At 46.4% G+C, this 19169-nt stretch overlaps 1 protein-coding gene across 4 annotated transcripts in view; it reads left to right on the top strand.

Annotated features, from left to right (window-relative positions):
* PNPLA7 (patatin like domain 7, lysophospholipase) overlaps positions 1-19169 on the top strand; it is a 72824-nt gene that overhangs the window by 42017 nt on the left and 11638 nt on the right. For all 4 annotated transcript variants that reach the window (XM_087879954.1, XM_060684605.2, XM_087879956.1 and 1 more), the window contains 7 exons: positions 2370-2433; positions 2753-2921; positions 3971-4153; positions 6170-6288; positions 10203-10359; positions 14545-14661; positions 17055-17124. In XM_087879954.1, coding sequence (XP_087736080.1) covers positions 2370-2433; positions 2753-2921; positions 3971-4153; positions 6170-6288; positions 10203-10359; positions 14545-14661; positions 17055-17124 — 879 coding nt within the window. The remainder of the gene's footprint in view (positions 1-2369; positions 2434-2752; positions 2922-3970; positions 4154-6169; positions 6289-10202; positions 10360-14544; positions 14662-17054; positions 17125-19169) is intronic.

Below are 19169 nucleotides of genomic sequence, written 5' to 3'. Positions count from 1 at the left end.
TTTGCCCTCCATCGTTCCCAGCATTAGGCTCTTCTCCAGGGAGTCCTTCCTTCTCATTAGGTGGCCAAAGGATTTGAGTTTCCTCTTCAGGATCTGGCCTTCTCAAGAGCAGTCAGGGTTGATCTCCTCTAGGACTGACTGGTTGGATCGCCTTGCAGTCCAAGAGTCTTCTCCAGCACCAAAGTTCAAAGGCCTCCATTCTTTGGCCCTCAGCATTCCTTATGGTTCAACTTTCACAGCCATCCATTGCAAAGATTATCATACATATAATTGAAAACCATTTCTATTTTGGCTTGCTCTCCCAAGCACGGCTGTCCTTATCGCTCCTGCCCTTTCTCTCTGGCTCTTCTTTTTTATTTAATCTCTCTCTTCCTTCCCCCCCACTTTCCTCCCCCAATTTAACACGCTGCCGAGCTGCACTTATTCTACAGGGAGAGGAACTCTTGATGCCTTGTTCGCCTTTAAATCTAGAAATCAAAATTGCCCATTCAGCCCCCCCCTTTTTTTTTTTGCAGAACTGTAACAGGGGATCCTAAAACGGGGGTGGGGAGGGGAAACGTGCCCAGGAGTTAAGAAATGCAAAGGAAAAGATGTGGTTAACGACGAGGGGCCGTTGTGGAACTTGGCTTGCAAGTTAGGGCGAGCAGGCTCTTGTCACCAAGCAACGTGGCAGAGACGTGTGGATCGATCGAAAGCATGCTGGCTCTTTTTTTTGTCTGTCTCATCCGTGGGCCACAAGTGAGAAACGTAGACTGCCAACCGTATGAAGGCTAATTGTAACATGGGCGAAAGAAAATAGGATAGGGATAGGGATAGGGATAGAGAATAGAATTAGAATTAGAATTAGAATTAGAATTAGAATTAGAATTAGAAAAGAATAGAATAGAATAGAATAGAATAGAATAGAATAGAATAGAATAGAATAGAATAGAATAGAATAGAATAGAATATGGAAGGGGAGGGGAGGGAGGAAGGAAGGAAGGATGGAAAGAAGGAAGGAAGGAAGGAAGGAATCTAGTCATAAGTGAGGAATGAATAGAATAGAATAGAATAGAATAGAATAGAATAGAATAGAATAGAATAGAATAGAATATTTATTTTTATTATTCATATTTCTATGCCGCCCACTCTCCGAGGACTCTGGGCGGCTTACACCAAAGACAGTACACTAAATAGCATATTGTCCCCAACAATCTGGGTCCTCATTTTACCCACCAAGGAAGGATGGAAGGCTGAGTCAACCTTGAGCCGGTGAGATTTGATCCACTGATCTGCTGAACTAGCAGTCAGCTGAAGTAGCTGCAGTACTGCACCCTAACCACTGCGTCACCTCGGCTCAATAGAATAGAATAGAATAGAATAGAATAGAATAGAATAGAATAGGGAAGAGTAGAGTAGAGTAGAGTAGAGTAGAGTAGAGGAGAGGAGAGGAGAGGAGAGGAGAGGAGAGGAGAGGAGAGGAGAGGAGAGTAGAGTAGAGTAGAGTAGAGTAGAGTAGAGTAGAGTAGAGTAGAGTAGAGTAGAGTAGAGTAGAGTAGAGTAAACTGGAGTAGGAGAACCTATACCATTTTGGATAAGTGACTGTCTAGACCAGCTATGCTGGCTGGAGAATTCTAGGAGTTGAAGTCCACAAGTCTTAAAGCTGCTGGATGGATGGATGGAAACTAATCAAAGAGAGAAGCAACCTGGAATTAAGGAGAAACTTCCTAACAATGAGGACAATTAATTAGCGAAACAGTTTCTCTCCAGAAGTCCATCCCTGGAGGCTTTCAAGAAGAGTATTGGACAACCAATACGCTCTTCTGGTTGAGTAGGGGGTTAGACTACAAGACCTCTAAGGCCCTTTCCAATTCTGTAATTCCTCACTATATTAAATCTTTCAGTCACCTTAACCTCCAGGATCTCCTCGGAATTCCACACCTTCTCGGTTTGCTTTGATTGACAGCACTTTCAGTCCCAAGGTTTTGATTTGGCTTAGCTGCACCCTTGAGGGGTGTTGAGCTGGCGACAGGAAAATCAAAAGCGTGGGGAATTGGCAAAACACTGGATTTAAAACCAGGGGTGAAATCCAGCAGGTTCTGACAGGTTCTGGAGAACCGGTAAGCGGAAATTTTGAGCAGTTTGGAGTTAACCGGCAAATAACCACCTCTGGTTCTCCCCAGAGTGGGGTGCGAATGGAGCTTTTGCAGTATCTTTCCTCTGGAGTGAGGTAGGGATGGAGATTTTGCAGCATCCTTCCCCTGCCACCCCCACCAACCCACACCCACAGAACCAGTAGTAAAAAAAAATTTGGATTTCACCATTGTTGAAAACGTTTAGGGGATATCAGTGGCCCCCGTTTGTTAAGTGGCTTATTGTCTTCTTCTCAGGTCCCACCCTTCTGCTGACCAGCGACAACATCAAGCAGCAGCTTGGCTCCGCGGCTCTGGACAGGTAAGGACTGTCATCGTCCCCTGAACCATGTCAGCAAGCCGTAAAAACTTGATGTCAGGCCTGGAAGCCATCTTTTGCATTGGGCCTCCAGGCCGACCACATTTAGCGCTGTGGGAAACTGGGAAGGGGGATTGTATGGAGCAGAGGAGTTGCTTAAACTTTAATCCCCCGCGAGTCCCTTAAATTGCAGAAGCCGAGGACGCTGGGAAGACTCTTCTAGGCTTCCCACCTGTCCAGCAGGTTGCAGCTGATGCTGCGTGACCAGCTTCAAAAAAATTCACAGCCTTCTCCTTCCTCTTCTGCCCTTCTCCTCCCTTAGCATCCACGAGTATCGGCTGTCCAACTGGTTGGGCCAGCAGGAAGACGTGCATCGCATTGTGCTCTACCAGTCGGACAGCAGCCTCACCCCATGGACTCAGCGCTGTATCCGGCAGGCCGACTGTATCTTGATCGTGGGCCTGGGGGAGCAGGAGCCGACCGTCGGAGAGGTGAGATGTGCTGGAACAAGTAAAAAAAAAAATTACATTCAACCTACTTATATATTTCTAATAATAATACACATTTATAGTGTTGTAGTTTATCATTATTTAATCATTCCATGTTTTAATATATTGCTTTAATGCTTTAATGCCATTCACCATTTTTTTTTATTTGATTTATATGCCGCCATATAAATTTATTTTTTATTATTTTATTTATATTTATATTATTGGATCGTACATCATAATACCGCCATTCAATTTCTAAGCTTCCCTCTTGTTATTGCTTTTATTTTATTATGTAAAAATGTATACACTCATATTCCCCCTTTCTCTTATTTTCTATCTCCGTTCTAACTTTTAATCATGTCACCCTTTCATTAAAAGACGCTTTCTTTCTATCCAGCAGCTCTCTCCCACTTTGGTGCTTCGAATCTTGCTCACTTTTAACTTACCTCCCATATTTCACTCTTTACATCTATTTGTATTAAGATACAATCATTCATGATTTCATTATTCAATACACAATTCTGATACCAATCCCAATATTATTTATCCCAGAAGTCAGCAATCTGCGGCTCTGGAGCCGCATGTGGCTCTTTCACCCCTCTTCTGTGGCTCCTTGTCACTCAAAATATGCTTCACAACCGCCAATGTGCGACACCCGTCGGCACGCGATTTATTGAGCTTTTCAACTCCCGGTAGGCCAACCATGGATAAATCCAAGAAAAGAAAAGTTTCAGAAGAAAACAGAACATTTAATTCAACTACATATGCTAGTTTTGTGGCCGCTCAAGAAATAGTTAGGCATGGGAAGGGTTTTGTGGCTCCCGGTGTTTTCTTTTCTGTGGAAAATTAGTCCAAATGGCTCTTTTGAGTGTTTAAGGTTGCAGACCCCTGATTTAGACATACAAAATTATTGCCCACCGGACATTGTAAGGTCCATGACCTCTTTGCCCTCTGGGGAAGAGCCCCTCCCTCCCTCTCCCGACTCCAACCTACGTTCCCCCATAATGATCAACTGACCTTTCCCCCCCTCCCCCGACTTTCTGTACCAGTTGGAACGGATGCTGGAGAACACGGCGGTCCGAGCTCAGAAACAGCTGATCTTGCTGCATCGCGAAGACGGATCTCTTCCTTCCAGGACCGTGGAGTGGCTCAACATGCGCAGCTGGTGCTCGGCCCACCTTCACCTCCGCTGCCCTCGTCGAGTCTTCTCCCGACGGAGCCTGCCCAAATTGGTAAGAGGCCGCATGACGGCGGGTCCCCGATCCATGCCTGACTGGTATGCAAGGAAAACCGCCATTGGCTGTGGTGTCACCCAACTCTGTTGGCATCCATGTCCTTCCTTCCTTCCTTCCTTCCTTCCTTCCTTCCTTCCTTCCTTCCTTCCTTCCTTCCTTCTTCCCTTCCTTTCCCTTCCCTTCCCTTCTTTCCTCCCTCCCTTCCTCTCTCCCTCCCTTCTCTTCATCTCCTTCCTTCCTTCCTTCCTTCCCTCCCTCCTTCCTTCCTTCTGCCGTGGTGGTTAGAGTGCAGTACTGCAGGCTATTTCTGCTGACTGCCAGCTGCCTGCAATTTGGCAGTTCAAAACTCACCAGCCTCAAGGTTGACTCAGCCTTCCGTCCTTCCGAGGTGGGTAAAATGAGGACCCAGATTGTAAACTGCTTAGAGAGGACTTCAAGCACTGTGAAGCGCTATATAAGTCTAAGTGCTATGGCTAATTCCATCTCCTTCCCTTCTTTCCTTCCACCCTCTCTCCCTTTTTTCATCTCCTCCCTCCTTCCATCCCTCCCTGCCTTCTTTTCATCTTTCTTCCTTCCTTCCTTCCTTCCTTCCTTCCTTCCTTCCTTCCACCCTCCCTCCCTCCCTCCCTCCCTCCCTCCCTCCCTCCCTCCCTCCCATCTCCTTCCTTCTCTCCTTCCCTGGTTTATCGATATTGCAATTACCAGGCGATGCACGAATCGAAGAGAAACAGCTAGGGAAAACAAATAACAAAATTTCGTGATTTGAAAAGGTATAAATCAAATTAATATGCATTGATGTTATGAGGGAAAAGCACTGTTATTATGAGAGTACTATTAGAGAATACTATTATCGTTACTGTGATGCTTATTACTCAAAAGAACTGTCACCAGACAACACACTTTTCTATATGGATTTTGAATATGTTGCTCTTTTTTATTTATATTAATAAAAAGAAAAAAAATTAAAAAAAAAAGAAAATTAAAGTTGATCGACTGGGGAGGACGAAATCAGTGGTTGTACCAATAGTAATAGGAACCCTTGGAGCAATCTCCAAAAAGCTACCTAGAAAGATGGAAATTTTGAACTTATTAGTCCTGAATATCCTGGCTTTGTAAAACAAAACAAAAAAACCCACCTTACTCGGAACAGCTTATATATTCAGACGTTACCTTAACAGCTCTTAGGTCCTTGGTTAGGACTGTTAAGTTTTTAGCTGTCCCAGACTGTAAATCGAATGGAAGATTAACCATAAAAATGGTCCCCTTTGGTTATTAACTGGTGTCTGTGAAGGTAAAATTTATATACAGAGGATGGCTCCAAAAAATATTGTGCTTAGGTGTGATTGATGTAAGATTTCCTGCTGAGGGTACTGAAAGAAGAGAACGGGCACTTAAAATAAAAATAAAAAACTGGGGATCTTCTGCATTTTATTTAATTGACCAAACTAAGTAATAATTTTAATTAGCAATTTTATGATGTTTGTGTATCTATATTTTTCTTGATTGTACACTGCCTTGAGTCCTACGGGAGAAAGACGGTGTAGAAATATAATAAATAAATAAATAAATTTTGCTTGTACTAAATCAGGGGTCAGCAACCTGCGGCTCTGGAGCCGCATGTGGCTCTTTCACCCCTCTGCTGCGGCTCCCCGTCACTCAAAATATGCGTCACAACCGCCAATGTGCGACACCCACCGGCACGCGATTTATTGAGCTTTTCAACCTCCGGTAGGCCAAGCATGGATAAATCCAATTCAGAAGAAAACAGATCGTTTAATTCAACTACATATGCTCAAAAAATAGTCAGGGACGGGAAGGGTTTTGTGACTCCCGGTGTTTTCTTTTCTGTGGGAAACGGGTCCAAATGGCTCTTTCAGTGTTTAAGGTTGCAGACCCCTGTACTAAATCTATCAACCAACACACCCAGAAACCTTTTGCCCGCTCAGCCGTATTCCTGCTTTCCTTCCTACGGTGTTAACGGTATTGTGTTGATCTCTGGTTTCCCGCTTGCAGAAAGAAATGTACGAACGCGTCTTCCAGAAACCAGCCGACAGACACTCCGACTTCTCCCGGCTAGCTCGTGTCTTGACTGGGAATGCTGTTGCTTTGGTCCTCGGAGGAGGTGGCGCACGGTAAGAGTGGCTTTGAAAGGCCTCTTGGCCAGGGATATCCTGAATCTGATGTTCCCTGGGAAAACCGGATCCTTCAGCCTTCTTCATTGCACCGCGACAGCATCAAATGGCTGGATCTTTCTCCTCCTTCTCCTTCTCTATCTTCTCCTTCTCCTCAACTATCTTCTGTTTCTTGTTCTTCTTCTTGACCATCCTCTTTCTCTTGTTCTCCTTCTCCTCTTTCTCCTTCTATTCCTTCCCCCTTTTCCTTATCCTCTCCTTCTCCTTTATCTTCTCTTCCTCTTATCATCGTCTTCTCCTTTTCCTTGACTAACTTCTCCTTCTTGTTCTTCTTCTCCTTTATCATCTCCTTGTCTTTCTCCTTGTCTACCTTCTCCTCTATCTCCTTCTCCATGTCTTTCTTCTCCTTATCTATCTCCTCCTCCTCCCCTCCCCACTTTTCCAAATGGTTACATCCAGTGGTGAAATTCATTTTTTTTTTACTACCGGTTCTGTGGGCGTGGCTTGGTGGGTGTGGCAGGGGAAGGATACTGCAAAATCTCCATTCCCACCCCACTCCAGGAGAACCGGCAAATGCCACCTCTGGCTGGCCCCAGAGTAGGGTGGGAATGGAGATTTTGCAGTATCCTTCCCCCAGGAGTGGGGACGGAATGGGGATTTTGCAGTATCCTTCCCCCAGGAATGGGAAGGGAATGGGGATTTTGCAGTATCATTCCCCCAGGAGTGGGGACGGAATGGGGATTTTGTTTGTTTGTTTGTTTATTATATTTGTATACCGCCCTTCTCCCGAAGGACTCGGGGCGGTGAACAGCCAGCAGATAAAATACAGAAAATACAAAAATTAAAACAATATTAAAAATCGATTAAATTAATTTGGCCCACAGTTAAAACACCCCTATATTAAAACCCATAATTTAACCATTTAAGATTAAAACAATTTAAAAAGTCAGGTCAGGTCAGCCCGGCTTGATGAAACAAAAACATCTTTAAGGCACGGCGGAAAGCGCGCAGATCCGGGATCCGCCGTATCTCCGGGGGCAACTTGGGGGCAATTTTGCAGTATCCTTCCCCCAGGAGTGGGGAGGGAATGGGGAGTTTGCAGTATCTTTCCCTTGCCATGCCCACCAAGCCACACCACGCCTACCAAGCCACATCCACAGAACCGGTAATAAAAAAAATTGGATTTCAACATTGATCCAGATTGCTTTAATCAAGATTCCTCAATCAAGCAGGGGGGGAGGGTTGGATTAGATGGCCTTACGGCTACCCTTGTACAGCCCACTTAAAAACAGTTGGCATACACCCGTTCTGTGCGCCCCACTCACAATGCCATTGCAATCTGTCCTTGGGGTCAGAATTCAACCCGCTGCAGAAACTAAGCTGTCATTTCTAAAAAAAAAAAACCTCACTCGAAATTTGCACCAGAACTCTGGTTTCGAAAGACAAGATGATTTCAAAACGGCTTTTTTGTTTGTTTTGTTTTATTTTTCATCCCACCAAGGTTGATTTCAGGATCCCTACATCTTACTTACTTACTTACTTACTTACTTACTTACTTACTTACTTACTTACTTACTTACTTACTTACTTTATTTATTTATTTATTTATTTATTTATTTATTTATTTATTTATTTATTTATTGGTTCGATTTATATGCCGCCCTCCTCCTGAGACTCAGGGCGGCTTACAATGCTTTTAAGCAATAGCCTTCATACTTTTGTATATACCTGCTTAGTAGGGCTTTTGCCCCCCCCCCAAAGCGGTGTTCTTTTTTTATACAAAGTCAGCTTATTGCCCCCACAATCCGGGTCCTCATTTTACCTACCTCGGAAGGATGGAAGGCTGAGTCAACCTTGAGCCCGGTGAGAATTGAACTCGCAGTAGTTGCAGGCAGCTGGCAGCTAAATACTACTTTAACAGTAGTTTAGTCCGCTGTGCCACTAAGGCTCTTATTTTCCTTCCCCTCTCTGCCTCCTTCCTCTGCTTTCCCGGTTCGGTAACCTTGCATCCCCTGAAAAGCAGCTTCCCGTCCTCCTCCCTCTTACATCCTCCGTGAAACTGCTCAGGTTTGAGATAATTTAAGAGCTTGGGGGCTTTGCAACCGGCTCTTGAAAATGTCACCCTCTTTTTGTCTGTCGGAGCCGTTCGGGTGGCAGGGTGGGGCGGGGTAGGTTGGGCTGATGGCTGCCGCTGTGTGCCACCAAATGAACCTTGGAATTTTCTTGTCTCCTGTACTCTTCAGAGGGGTAATTAGTTCCTGGCTCCAATTCCCTCGTTTGATTGTTCTAGTATTTTGGGAGAAATGCCATAAGTTAAAATCGCCCACACGTTTGTTCCAGCAATTCAGAGCTGTTTCTGCCTCTCTTCCTTTTGTTCGCATCCTAGATCCCTCCCTTCCTCCCTTCCTTCGCTTAATCCCAGTGGAGGAGGAGCAGCAGCAGCACCTCCAGGCAATAGTGGGGAGAGGGGGGGGGCGAGAAATGGGAGTGAACCCCAAGACCTATCTGAAAGTCTTCTGAAACACAAACTCGTCAGAGATCAAGTTACGGTAGTTTTTTTGGTTCTCCAAGCCCTTCCTTCGGGTTGCTCATTCGCTTGCAAGCAATAGCGATAGCTCAGACTTATATACCGCTTTATACTGTAAAGCGGTATATAAGCTTAGACTTATATACCGCTTTACAGCGCTTTTACAGCCCTCTCTAAGCGGTTTAGAGAGTCATCTTATTGCCCCCAACAATCTGGCTCCTCATTTTTACCCATCTCGGAAGGACGGAAGGCCGAGTCCACCTTGAGCCGGTCAGGATCGAACTGCTGGCGGTCAGCAGAATTAGCCTGCAAGTACCGCCTTCTTAACCCCTGCGAATCTTTTCTGAGAAGTTGTGACAGCCCTTAAGTCGAGGACCTGACCTTACAGCCCTTTTTTTTTTTAACAGCAGCCGTTAAGCCAATCACGCAATCCGTAAGTCTGGATGCATTCTGCCGAACGGGTGCCTTTGCCGGAAACCCAGCAAACCGTAATTGCAAAACTGTGCATTCAGAGGACCAAGAGAAACTGTGATAAATTAACCACGGTTGCCAAGCACTTGAAGTGCATCTTGAATTCCCAGTTCCGAATGAAGCTTTCCCCCCCCCCACCTCTTGAGTTGGTTGGAGTGATAATCCTTTTTTCTGCTGGCTAGTTAAGTCTGGGTCCTTCCGGTCACCCCCCGAATCTCCAGAAACGTCGGATTTTAGCAAAGGCACTTTCCTTTTTTCTTTTCTGGTCATCTGGAAGTTCTTGTGCAACTCAATCTGGGTTTAACTGCTTTGCAGTTTAAGAACCCACTGTCAACTTGCAAAGCTTTCAAGTTGCCGTGAGCAGGAGGGAGGGAGAACTGAAGTGCATTCCATACATTCTTCCTGACCGCAATCAGAAGGAGGGTGTTAGGTTTCACAGCCAGCCAAAGTGGTTAATTGGAGAATGTGATTTATGACATGGCCAGAGAGGAGGGGAGAGACAGGGTCATAGGGGGAATGTAAATCTACGTGGGATCAGTCCTAACTGCAACCCGGTATTGCCGGAATGTTGGTCCTAATAAATGACTATATTTCCTTTGAAGTTTGGATCATGGCTCATGAATTAATTAGGGCATCTTTCGGAAACTTGACACCCATCTTGCCTTGTTCATTTCCTATGAAGCCAAGAAAGAAAATTCCTTGCACCGAATTTGGGAATTTGGGAAAGGACTTTTCTGTAAACCGAAACTGATTGCAGTTCATCGTCCAGCTTCTTGTGAGCGTCGTCGCTTTCCTCTGTTAGCGAACAGGAGTCTTTCTTAAAATGTACACTGCAAGAAATTAAATGTTTGTTTGTTTGTTTGTTTGTTTAAAAAAACCTTTCTTTTCCCCAACTCTGCTGCTCTTGCCTCTCCAGAGGGTGCTCCCAAGTTGGGGTGATCAGAGCGCTGAACGAGGCTGGAATCCCTATTGACATGATCGGTGGCACGTCCATCGGTTCCTTCATGGGCGCCCTGTACGCGGAAGAGCGGAGTTACACCCAGATGAGGATCAAAGCTCGGCAGTGGGCCATGGTAAGAGATACCTCATTGCCAGTCGAGCCAGTCGGGTGTAAAAATAAGAGCAAAAAAACCCTGCCTTCTAGCACTGATGATGTTACCTAGTTGGGTCATGAAACGTCTGCAAAAGGACCCCACTATTCTCTCATTTCACTCCCTGGGTTGCTGAGTGGATCCTTTCTGGCTATTCAGTCTCTCCTTAAAGCTGGACTTTAGGGAGTATGGAAAGTATTGGTATATTTTATTTTAGATATTTTTCCCCCTTATCCTGTCTTTATTACTTTAAAAATAACTCAAGGGGGTCAACATACATAATATCCCTTCCTCTTCCTATTTTCCCCACAGCAACAGTCCTGTAAGGTAGACTGGGCCGAGAGGGAGGGACTGGCCCAATGTCACCCAGGTGGTTTTCGTGCCTAAGGCTGGACTAGAACTCACCGTCTCCTGGTGATTGGCCCAAAGTTCACCCAGCTGGTTTTCGTGCCTAAGGCGGGACTAGAACTCACGTCTCCTGGTGATTGGCCCAAAGTCACCCAGCTGGCTTTCGTGCCTAAGGCTGGACTAGAACTCACGTCTCCTGGTGATTGGCCCAAAGTCACCCAGCTGGCTTTCGTGCCTAAGGCGGGACTAGAACTCACCGTCTCCTGGTGATTGGCCCAAAGTCACCCAGCTGGCTTTCGTGCCTAAGGCGGGACTAGAACTCACGTCTCCTGGTGATTGGCCCAAAGTCACCCAGCTGGCTTTCGTGCCTAAGGCGGGACTAGAACTCACCGTCTCCTGGTGATTGGCCCAAAGTCACCCAGCTGGCTTTCGTGCCTAAGGCGGGACTAGAACTCACCGTCTCCTGGTGATTGGCCCAAAGTCACCCAGCTGGCTTTCGTGCCTAAAGCAGAACTAGAACTCACTGTTTCTTGATTTCAAGTCTAATGGTAGAGCAGACTGCCTATCTAAAACCTTTGCTCCGCGTTTAATACCTCTCCCCTCCGGCTCGTCTTTCTCTTCATTTTCTTTTCTCTTTCTCTCCTTCCACATGCTGCCCTGCTTAGAAGGAATTGAGGTAATGGCTGGCATTGAGTGATTTTTATCGTGTTTGCTGTTACGGCCACAGTGGAGCCCCCCAATTCATGTTGCTAAGCGAGACATTTGTTAAGTGAATTTTTATGGGCAGGCCCCCACGTTAAACGTTAAAGGAATCGCTGCAGCTGTTAAATTTGTAGCATGGCCGTTAAGCGAATCGGGCTCCCCCGTTGATTTTAATTGTCAGAAAGTCATCAAAGAAAATCGCATGACCCCCCCCACCCCGCCTCCCCGGGGACACTGCGATTGTCGTAAGTACGAGTCAGTTGACAAGTGTCCGAATTTTGATTGTGTGACCTTGGGGATGCTGCGACGGTCATTAAGTGTGAACAACGGTCACAAGCCGCCATTTCTCAGTGCCGTCGTAACTTCAAACGGTCACTAAAAGAATGGCTGTAAGTCGAGGATGACCCGTCTCCCCTCTTTTTATTTTTTTGGGGGGCCGAGGCCCTCAATGCAAGGCTGCAACCTGTCTCTCTCTTCTCTTGTCTTGTGACCCACAATAGCTTAGGAGGCGGCTGGCCAAAGCGGAAACAGGTGTGATGCTCAGTGCCAAACATCCTTGGTACGGCAAAAATGCCTGCGAGCAGAAGGGACGTGACAGGTCCCTGGTTCCAAAGACAGCCAGTCCCTGACTTTATTGGGGAGGAGGAGGAGGAGAAAAGGAGGAGAAAAAAAGAAAGGAGCGAGGGGAAGGGAGGAGAGGAGAACAGAGGAGAGATGAGATCCAAGGAGAAGAGTGAAAAGGAGAGGAGAGGAAAGGAGAAAAGTGGAGAAGAGTGAAGAGAGGAGGAGGAAGAAGAAAAAAGAGGAAGGGGAGGAGAGGAAAGAAGAAAAGTGGAGAAGAGTGGAGGGGAGAACAGGAGAATAAAAGAGAAAAGTGAAGAAAAGAATGGAGAAGAGTGAACAGAAGAGAGGGGAGAGGAGTAAGAAAAAAGGAGCTAGGGGAGAAGAGAAGAAGGACGAGAATAAAGGAGAAAAGTGAAGAAAGGAGAGGAGAAGAGAAGAGAGGGGAAAGGAGAGGAGATATGAGAGGAGGAAGAAAAAAAGAGGACGGGGAGGAGAGGAACGGAGAAAAGTGAAGAGAAGAGAGGAGAGGAGGAAGAAAAAAGCAAGGGGAGGGGAGGAAAGGAGAAAAGGGGAGAAGAGAGAGGAGGAAGAAAAAAAGCAAGGGAGGAGAGGAGAACAGGAGAATAAAGGAGAAAAGTGAAGAGACAAGAGGAGAAGAGAGGGGAGAGGAGAGAGGCGAGGAGGAAGAAAAAAGCAGCAAGGGGAGGAGAGGAGAAGAGAGAAAGAGGCGAATAAAGGAGAAAAGCGAAGAGGGGAGAGGGAATTGGTCCTGCCCCATTGTAGAGCTGAGGTTGCCCTGGCACGCTTGACTGTGCAAAATGGGGGCGAGTGGGGTGGGTGGGTGCTCTCTTGCCCCCAGACCCTCGAGCCTGGACCTTGCATTACCTCTTCCTTGTCTCTACCAGCTCCGCCTGTGTCGTTTCCACCTGTCAACTCATGCTAAAACAAGGCCGGAGATGGCTCTGGGGGCAGAAAAGAGGTTTGGGGTATTTTTAGAACATGCAAACCTGCACACACAGAGACACACAAACACAAAGACACACAATCCTCCTGCTTTCTTTGGCAGGAGGGCATCAATCAATAGCAACCAGGTCACAGGAAATGAAGCTTAAAAATAAAGTCCAGAAATCGAAATACTGTGTATAACTTTTTGTTTGGGCACTTTCTGTTGTTGTTGTTGTTTTTTTCTTCTTTTTTTCTTTTTTGTATCGTCCTTGGTTTGCGTTACTGTGTTATCTCTTGTAATTGCGTTGTATAATGTATATATGTATAATAGAATGTACTATACAGGTCGTCCTCGACTTACGACGAACACCCCAAATTTCCCGCTGCTAATAAGCAAGAGAGTTGTTAAGGGAGTTTGCCCCGTTTTACGACTTTTCTTGCCCTCCCGGGGGATAAGGGAAGCGCTGCCATTGTTTGCATTCGTCACCCGGTTGTTAAGTGAATCTGTCTCGTCAAGACGGTCGCAAAAGGGGATCACGTGACACCCCAGGACGCTGCCACCGTTGTAATGATGAGTCAGTTGCCAAGTGTCCGAATTTTGATCGAAACGGTCAGAAGGCAAGATAGGTAGTAAAACGGGAGGGCGAGATTTGCTTAACGACCGTCTCACGTAGTGATGGAAAAGTTTGATTCGATTGCGGTCGTAAATCGAGGACTGCCTGTAAAGTGATGCCGTCCGTCCACCCACCTCTGCTTTAGGCCAACAAGCCTGCAATGAACACACCCCACATTCTTTGTGTCCCGCTCACTTCCATCTCTCTCGGTCCTTCTCCTTGTTAACGCAAAAAAACCCCGGTGTTTGGTTGCCTTCAACACAACGTGCAGTGGAAGTGAAGGGACACACAAAAAAGGCCGCTTGGTTTGGGAAACCGAAGCGGATCTTGTAACCAACTGGCAACCAGCCACACAGGGATGTCGGGGATCCCTTCCCCTCCCAACTAATCATGTACCCAACAGATTTGCCCTGAGTGACTTGTCCTGAAATAAAGATAAATGTAAAAATTCCCCTCGCACATACGTGCTAGTCGTTCCCGACTCTAGGGGGCGGTGCTCATCTCCGTTTCAAAGCCGAAGAGCCAGCGTTGTCCGAAGATGTCTCCGTGGTCATGTGGCCGGCATGACTCAATGCCAAAGGCGCACGGAACGCTGTTCCCTTCCCACCAAAGGTGGTCCCTATTTTTCTACTTGCATTTTTTTACGTGCTTTCGAACTGCTAGGTTGGCAGAAGCTGGGACAAGTCAACGGGAGCTCGCCCCATTACACGGCACTAGGGATTCGAACCGCTGAACTGCCGGCCTTTCAATCGACAAGCTCAGCATCTTAGCAATTGAGCCATCGCGTCCCTTTGTCCTGAAATACCTCACCCCAAATCTTCAGCAGATGAATTGACACCCCCACAAATGCCCTCTTAAGCCTCTCCTTTCCCCGCTCCGCTGTCCACGTTAAATTAATCTAGCTTTTCAGGATCCGATCTTGGGGCCCTGTTCTCTCCCTCTTTCCCGCCCCCCCCCCGTGCTTCTGGAATCACCAGTTTTGCTCCCTTTGCAGAACATGAATTCGGTGTTCAAAACGGTTCTCGATTTGACCTACCCCATCACGTCCATGTTCTCCGGAGCCTCGTTTAATAACGGTGTCAGCGCCATCTTCAGAGATAAGCAGATTGAGGTATGTGTACTCTTCTGTTTTTGACTTGTGTGGTGGGCGAGGGGAAAGCTTTCAGATGGACGGTGTGTATCATTTAAGCTTGGGGTTTAAGCTTGGGGTTTTATGCCATAGGGCACTGCACACCAGGACAAGACACAAAGACAGTTTTTTCACGAATGCCATCACTCCGCTTAACAACTAATTCCCACAACACTGTCAAATTATTTACTAAGACTGTATTACTATTCTTTTTCTCTTCCTTACTAGTATCTATCTCTTCCCACTGATTACTATAACCATGTTGCTTGTATCTCTCAATTTATATTGTTTTTATTTGTTTCTTAGTATAATTTGATAGCTTATTAGTAACCTTGACTTATCACTAAGTGTTGTATCTTATGATTCTTGATGAATGTATTTTATTCTCCTTATGTACACTAAGAGCATATGCACCAAAGATGTCCAATCACACTTGGGCAATAAAGAATTCTATTCTATTCTATTCTATTCTATTCTATTCTATTCTATTCTATTCTATTCTATTCCATTCCATTCCATTCCATTCCATTCCATTCCATTCCATTCCATTCCTAATTTCTCTTCTCTTCTCTTCTCTTCTCTTCTCTTCTCTTCTCTTCTCTTCTCTTCTCTTCTCTTCTCTTCTCTTCTCTTCTCTTCCCTTCCCTTCCCTTCCCTTCCCTTCCCTTCCCTTCCATTCCATTCCATTCCTAATTTCTCTTCTCTTCTCTTCTCTTCTCTTCTCTTCTCTTCTCTTCTCTTCTCTTCTCTTCTCTTCCATTCCATTCCATTCCATTCCATTCCTAATTTCTATTCTATTCTATTCTATTCTATTCTATTCTATTCTATTCTATTCTATTCTATTCTGCTCTGCTCTGCTCTGCTCTTTTCTATTCTACTCTACTCTACTCTACTCTACTCTACTCTTTTCTACTCTACTCTACTCTACTCTACTCTACTCTACTCTACTCTACTCTACTCTATTCTATTCTATTCTATTCTATTCTATTCTATTCTTGCCACCAGAAGCTGTTTTTTTTTTAATGCATCCATTTTCAAAGTTGTCAGTTTCCTTCAGGGTCAACGGTGGGGAAACAAATTTAGCCCTTGGCCAGGCCGAGAGTCCCCGTTTGACAGACATGAAATTTGATCCTCCGTTATCCTCACGAGCAACCTTGTCAAGTGGAGGTGTTAAAAAAACAACAACCCAGTGATTAGTGTCTAGCAACTGTGTGGGTCAGAGAGCGATGGAAAGAAGTGTACAAAAAACCTGTAAATGAGGTTGCAAGTTCGGCTTGTAATTCCCTCCCGTAATCGAGATGAGAGAGACACACACAGACTATCTCTTGAGTGGCACAACACCACACTGGGGGAGCACCTGGCCTCTTTCCGTTTTTCCACCCTTCGGCACCATGGAGTCCTCGCTAAAGGACGGTGTTAATCCAGGGTCTACATCTGCGCAGGGAACTAGGTCTCCAGGGAAGAGTAGGGTAGTTTATGGAAAGAAGGAAAGAGTGATGTAACTTTACAGGCAAAGGGGGAAATATAAATGGGTTTATAACCATTTTATTAAAAAAAAAAAAGATGGGAAGCTTTCTCCCTTCCCTTTTCCCTCTCTTCTCTCTTCTCCTTGCTCCTTTTTTCTTCCTCTCTTCTCCTTTTCTCACTCCTTTCTTTCCTCCTCTCTTCTCCTCTCCGTCTCCCTTTCTCTTTCTTCTCCTTCTCTCCCTTTCCCTTTCTCTCTCTTCTCCTTCCTCTCCTCTCCCTTTCCCTTTCCCTTTCCTTTCTCTTTTCCCTCTCCTCTCCCTCTCCCTTTCTCTTTCTCTCTCTCTTCGTCTTCCTCTCCTATCCCTTTCCCTTTCCTTTTTCCTTCCTCTCCTCTCCCCTCCTCTCTCTCCCTTTCTCTTCTCCTTCCTCTCCTTTCTTCTCCCTCTCTCTTTCTCTCTCCTCTCCTCTCCTCTCCTCCCCTCCTCTCCTCTCCTCTCCTCTCCTCTCCCTTTCCCTTTTCCTTCCTCTCCTCTCCTCTCCCATTCTCTTTCTCTTTTTTCCTCTCCTCTCCTCTCCCTTTCTCTCTCTTCTTCCTCTCCTCTCCTCTCCTTTTCCCCCTAATATTTCTACTGCCTTTATCTTGCTAAAAGCTTCTTCTATAAGAATTAGATTAAAAGGAAGGCAGGCAAGTCATTCTTACGCTGCCTCTCAGCGCCAGCAACGGCTGAGGGCCGCGAGGGTCACCAGCAGCTTTTCCAGTGTGCTACCCCTCACTCATAGAGGTGAGGTCTACAGGCTCAGCAGGCAACTGGGCATCCCCGGGCATCCTCGAGGTGTTCAGATCCGGTTTTGAATGATCTGCTTCTCGTTGATCCATCTCTCTCTAACGAGCTCTTTCCGTGTGGTAGGATCTCTGGATTCCTTTCTTCATCATCACCACAGATATCACCGCCTCGGCTATGAGGATCCACACGGACGGTAGGCCTGGGGGTGGGTGGGATTTGGGCAAGGAAGGCTGGTAGCCTCTTTATAGACCATAGGCCGCAAAAGGGGATCCCGGGACCTTAACCGGGACGCTGCGGCCGTCATAAATATGAACCCGTTGCCAAGCGTCTGAATTTTGATCCGGTAACCATAGGGATGCTTGCAACGATTGTCAGCAGTGGTGGGTTTCTATCAGTTCGCCCCGGTGAGTGAAGCGCACAAGCGCACGCTCCCAGTTCCGAACCGGTAGCGAAGTTAAGAGGAACACACTACTGGTCGTAAGCGTGAAAAACGGTCACAAGTCTCCTTTTCCAGTGCCCTTGTAACTTTGAACCGGTCACTAAGAGAACTGTTGCCAGCCGAGGACTAGCTGTAAATCAAAGAATAATCTGTTTCCTCCCCCTTACGTCACACGTCTAAAAAAAAATAAGTACCGCGTTTTTTCCCGAAAATAAGACCCTTTCTTATATATATTTTTTGAACCCTGAAATAAGTGTTTGGCCTTATTGCCACGCGCTCAAAAGCTCGATTGGGCTTATTATCAGGGGAGGTCTTATTTTGGGGGAAACAGGGTAATAAATTCTCTTCTTTATTTCTCTAATTGACTCTTGGAAGGAACCAAGATGAAAGCAAGAGAAGGAACCTCGCTAAGCCCCTTACCCCACCCCCCCACTCCCGGCTTGATGCTGCCTTCCGAGTGCTAAATGGCCTAGAATTGTAATTAACTAATTAAAGGACTTTTCGTTGACTTTAGTTCCCATCCGCCAATAAACCACTGACTTGACAGCATATTGGCCGGGCGGGGCGGCCTTTATTTCCGAATCCTCCCCAACCGCAAAACGACCGCCTTGAAAATCACGCTGAGCGTCCCCAGATCCGTGGGTGGATTCTTTCACCCTTCTGAGGATCTGTTTCGCTTCCTTTCTCGGGGTTCAAGAAAACAACCCCGAACTCTTAGCAATGACGCAAACTTCCACCCTGCTGGTTCATCCGAGCCGTGATTTAGGAAAGGCTCGGATTTTTCCACCTTCCCAACCCTCCTCGGGAGCAAATCCAAGCCTTTTGTGCTGATTCAAACAATTCGGCTTCTAACGGTGATAAATCTCCCCATTACGGGGCCGAAGGGAACGAATGGACCCAATTTAAGAAAGCGGCAGACTCTTTCCGTGCCACGCGGTTTGGCAGGAAGACCGAGTGGCTTTCGGCAGAATCCGGCTGCCCAGGATGAGTTTCCTCTCGGACTCTCTGGTCTGCTCCCCAAACCTACCTTGGGGAGAAGCCCAACCGAAGCAAATTTATTTCTTCTGCCCTCACCAAAGTTTGGCCCAAGGTCATTGGACAACCTGGTGAGATAATTTACAGCAGTCCTCGACAGTGGCGGGATTCAAATTTTTTTACTACCGGTTCTGTGGGTGTGGCTTGATGGGCGTGGCATGGCTTGGTGGGCGTGGCAGAGGAAGGTTACTGCAAAATCCCATTCCCTCCCCACTCCAGGGAAAGGATACTGCAAAATCCCCATTCCCTCCCCACTCCAGGGGAAGGTTACTGCAAAATCCCCATTCCCTCCCCACTCCAGGGGAAGGTTACTGCAAAATCCCCACTCCAGGGGAAGGTTACTGCAAAATCCCCATTCCCTCCCGATCAGCCGGGACTTGGGAGGCAGAGAATAGATGGGGGCGGGGCCAGTCAGAATTTTTACTACCGGTTCTCCGAACTACTCAAAATTTCCGCTACCAAAATTTCTCCAGAACTGGTCAGAACCTGCTGAATACCACCTCTGGTCCTTGACTTACAACAGTTCAACAGTCTGAAGTGGTGGAGGGTTTTCTGACTAAGCAGGGGGTTGGACTAGAAGACCTCCAAGGTCCCTTCCAACTCTGTTATTCTGTTCTATTTAAATGACTGTTTGAAGTTACAACGGCACCGAAAAAGTGGACTTAGGACTGTCTTTCACACTTACGACCATTGCAGGTATTCAAAATTCAGACGCTTGGCAAATGACTCACGTCTATGACGGTTGCAGCGTCCCCATGGGGGGG

This window comes from Pantherophis guttatus, chromosome 16 (genome assembly GCF_059756535.1).
Source record: "Pantherophis guttatus breed Tessera chromosome 16, ASM5975653v1, whole genome shotgun sequence".
NCBI classification, from domain to species: domain Eukaryota; kingdom Metazoa; phylum Chordata; class Lepidosauria; order Squamata; family Colubridae; genus Pantherophis; species Pantherophis guttatus.
Note: the sequence above shows the minus strand (reverse complement) of the source record. Positions and strands in the feature narration are given on the sequence as shown.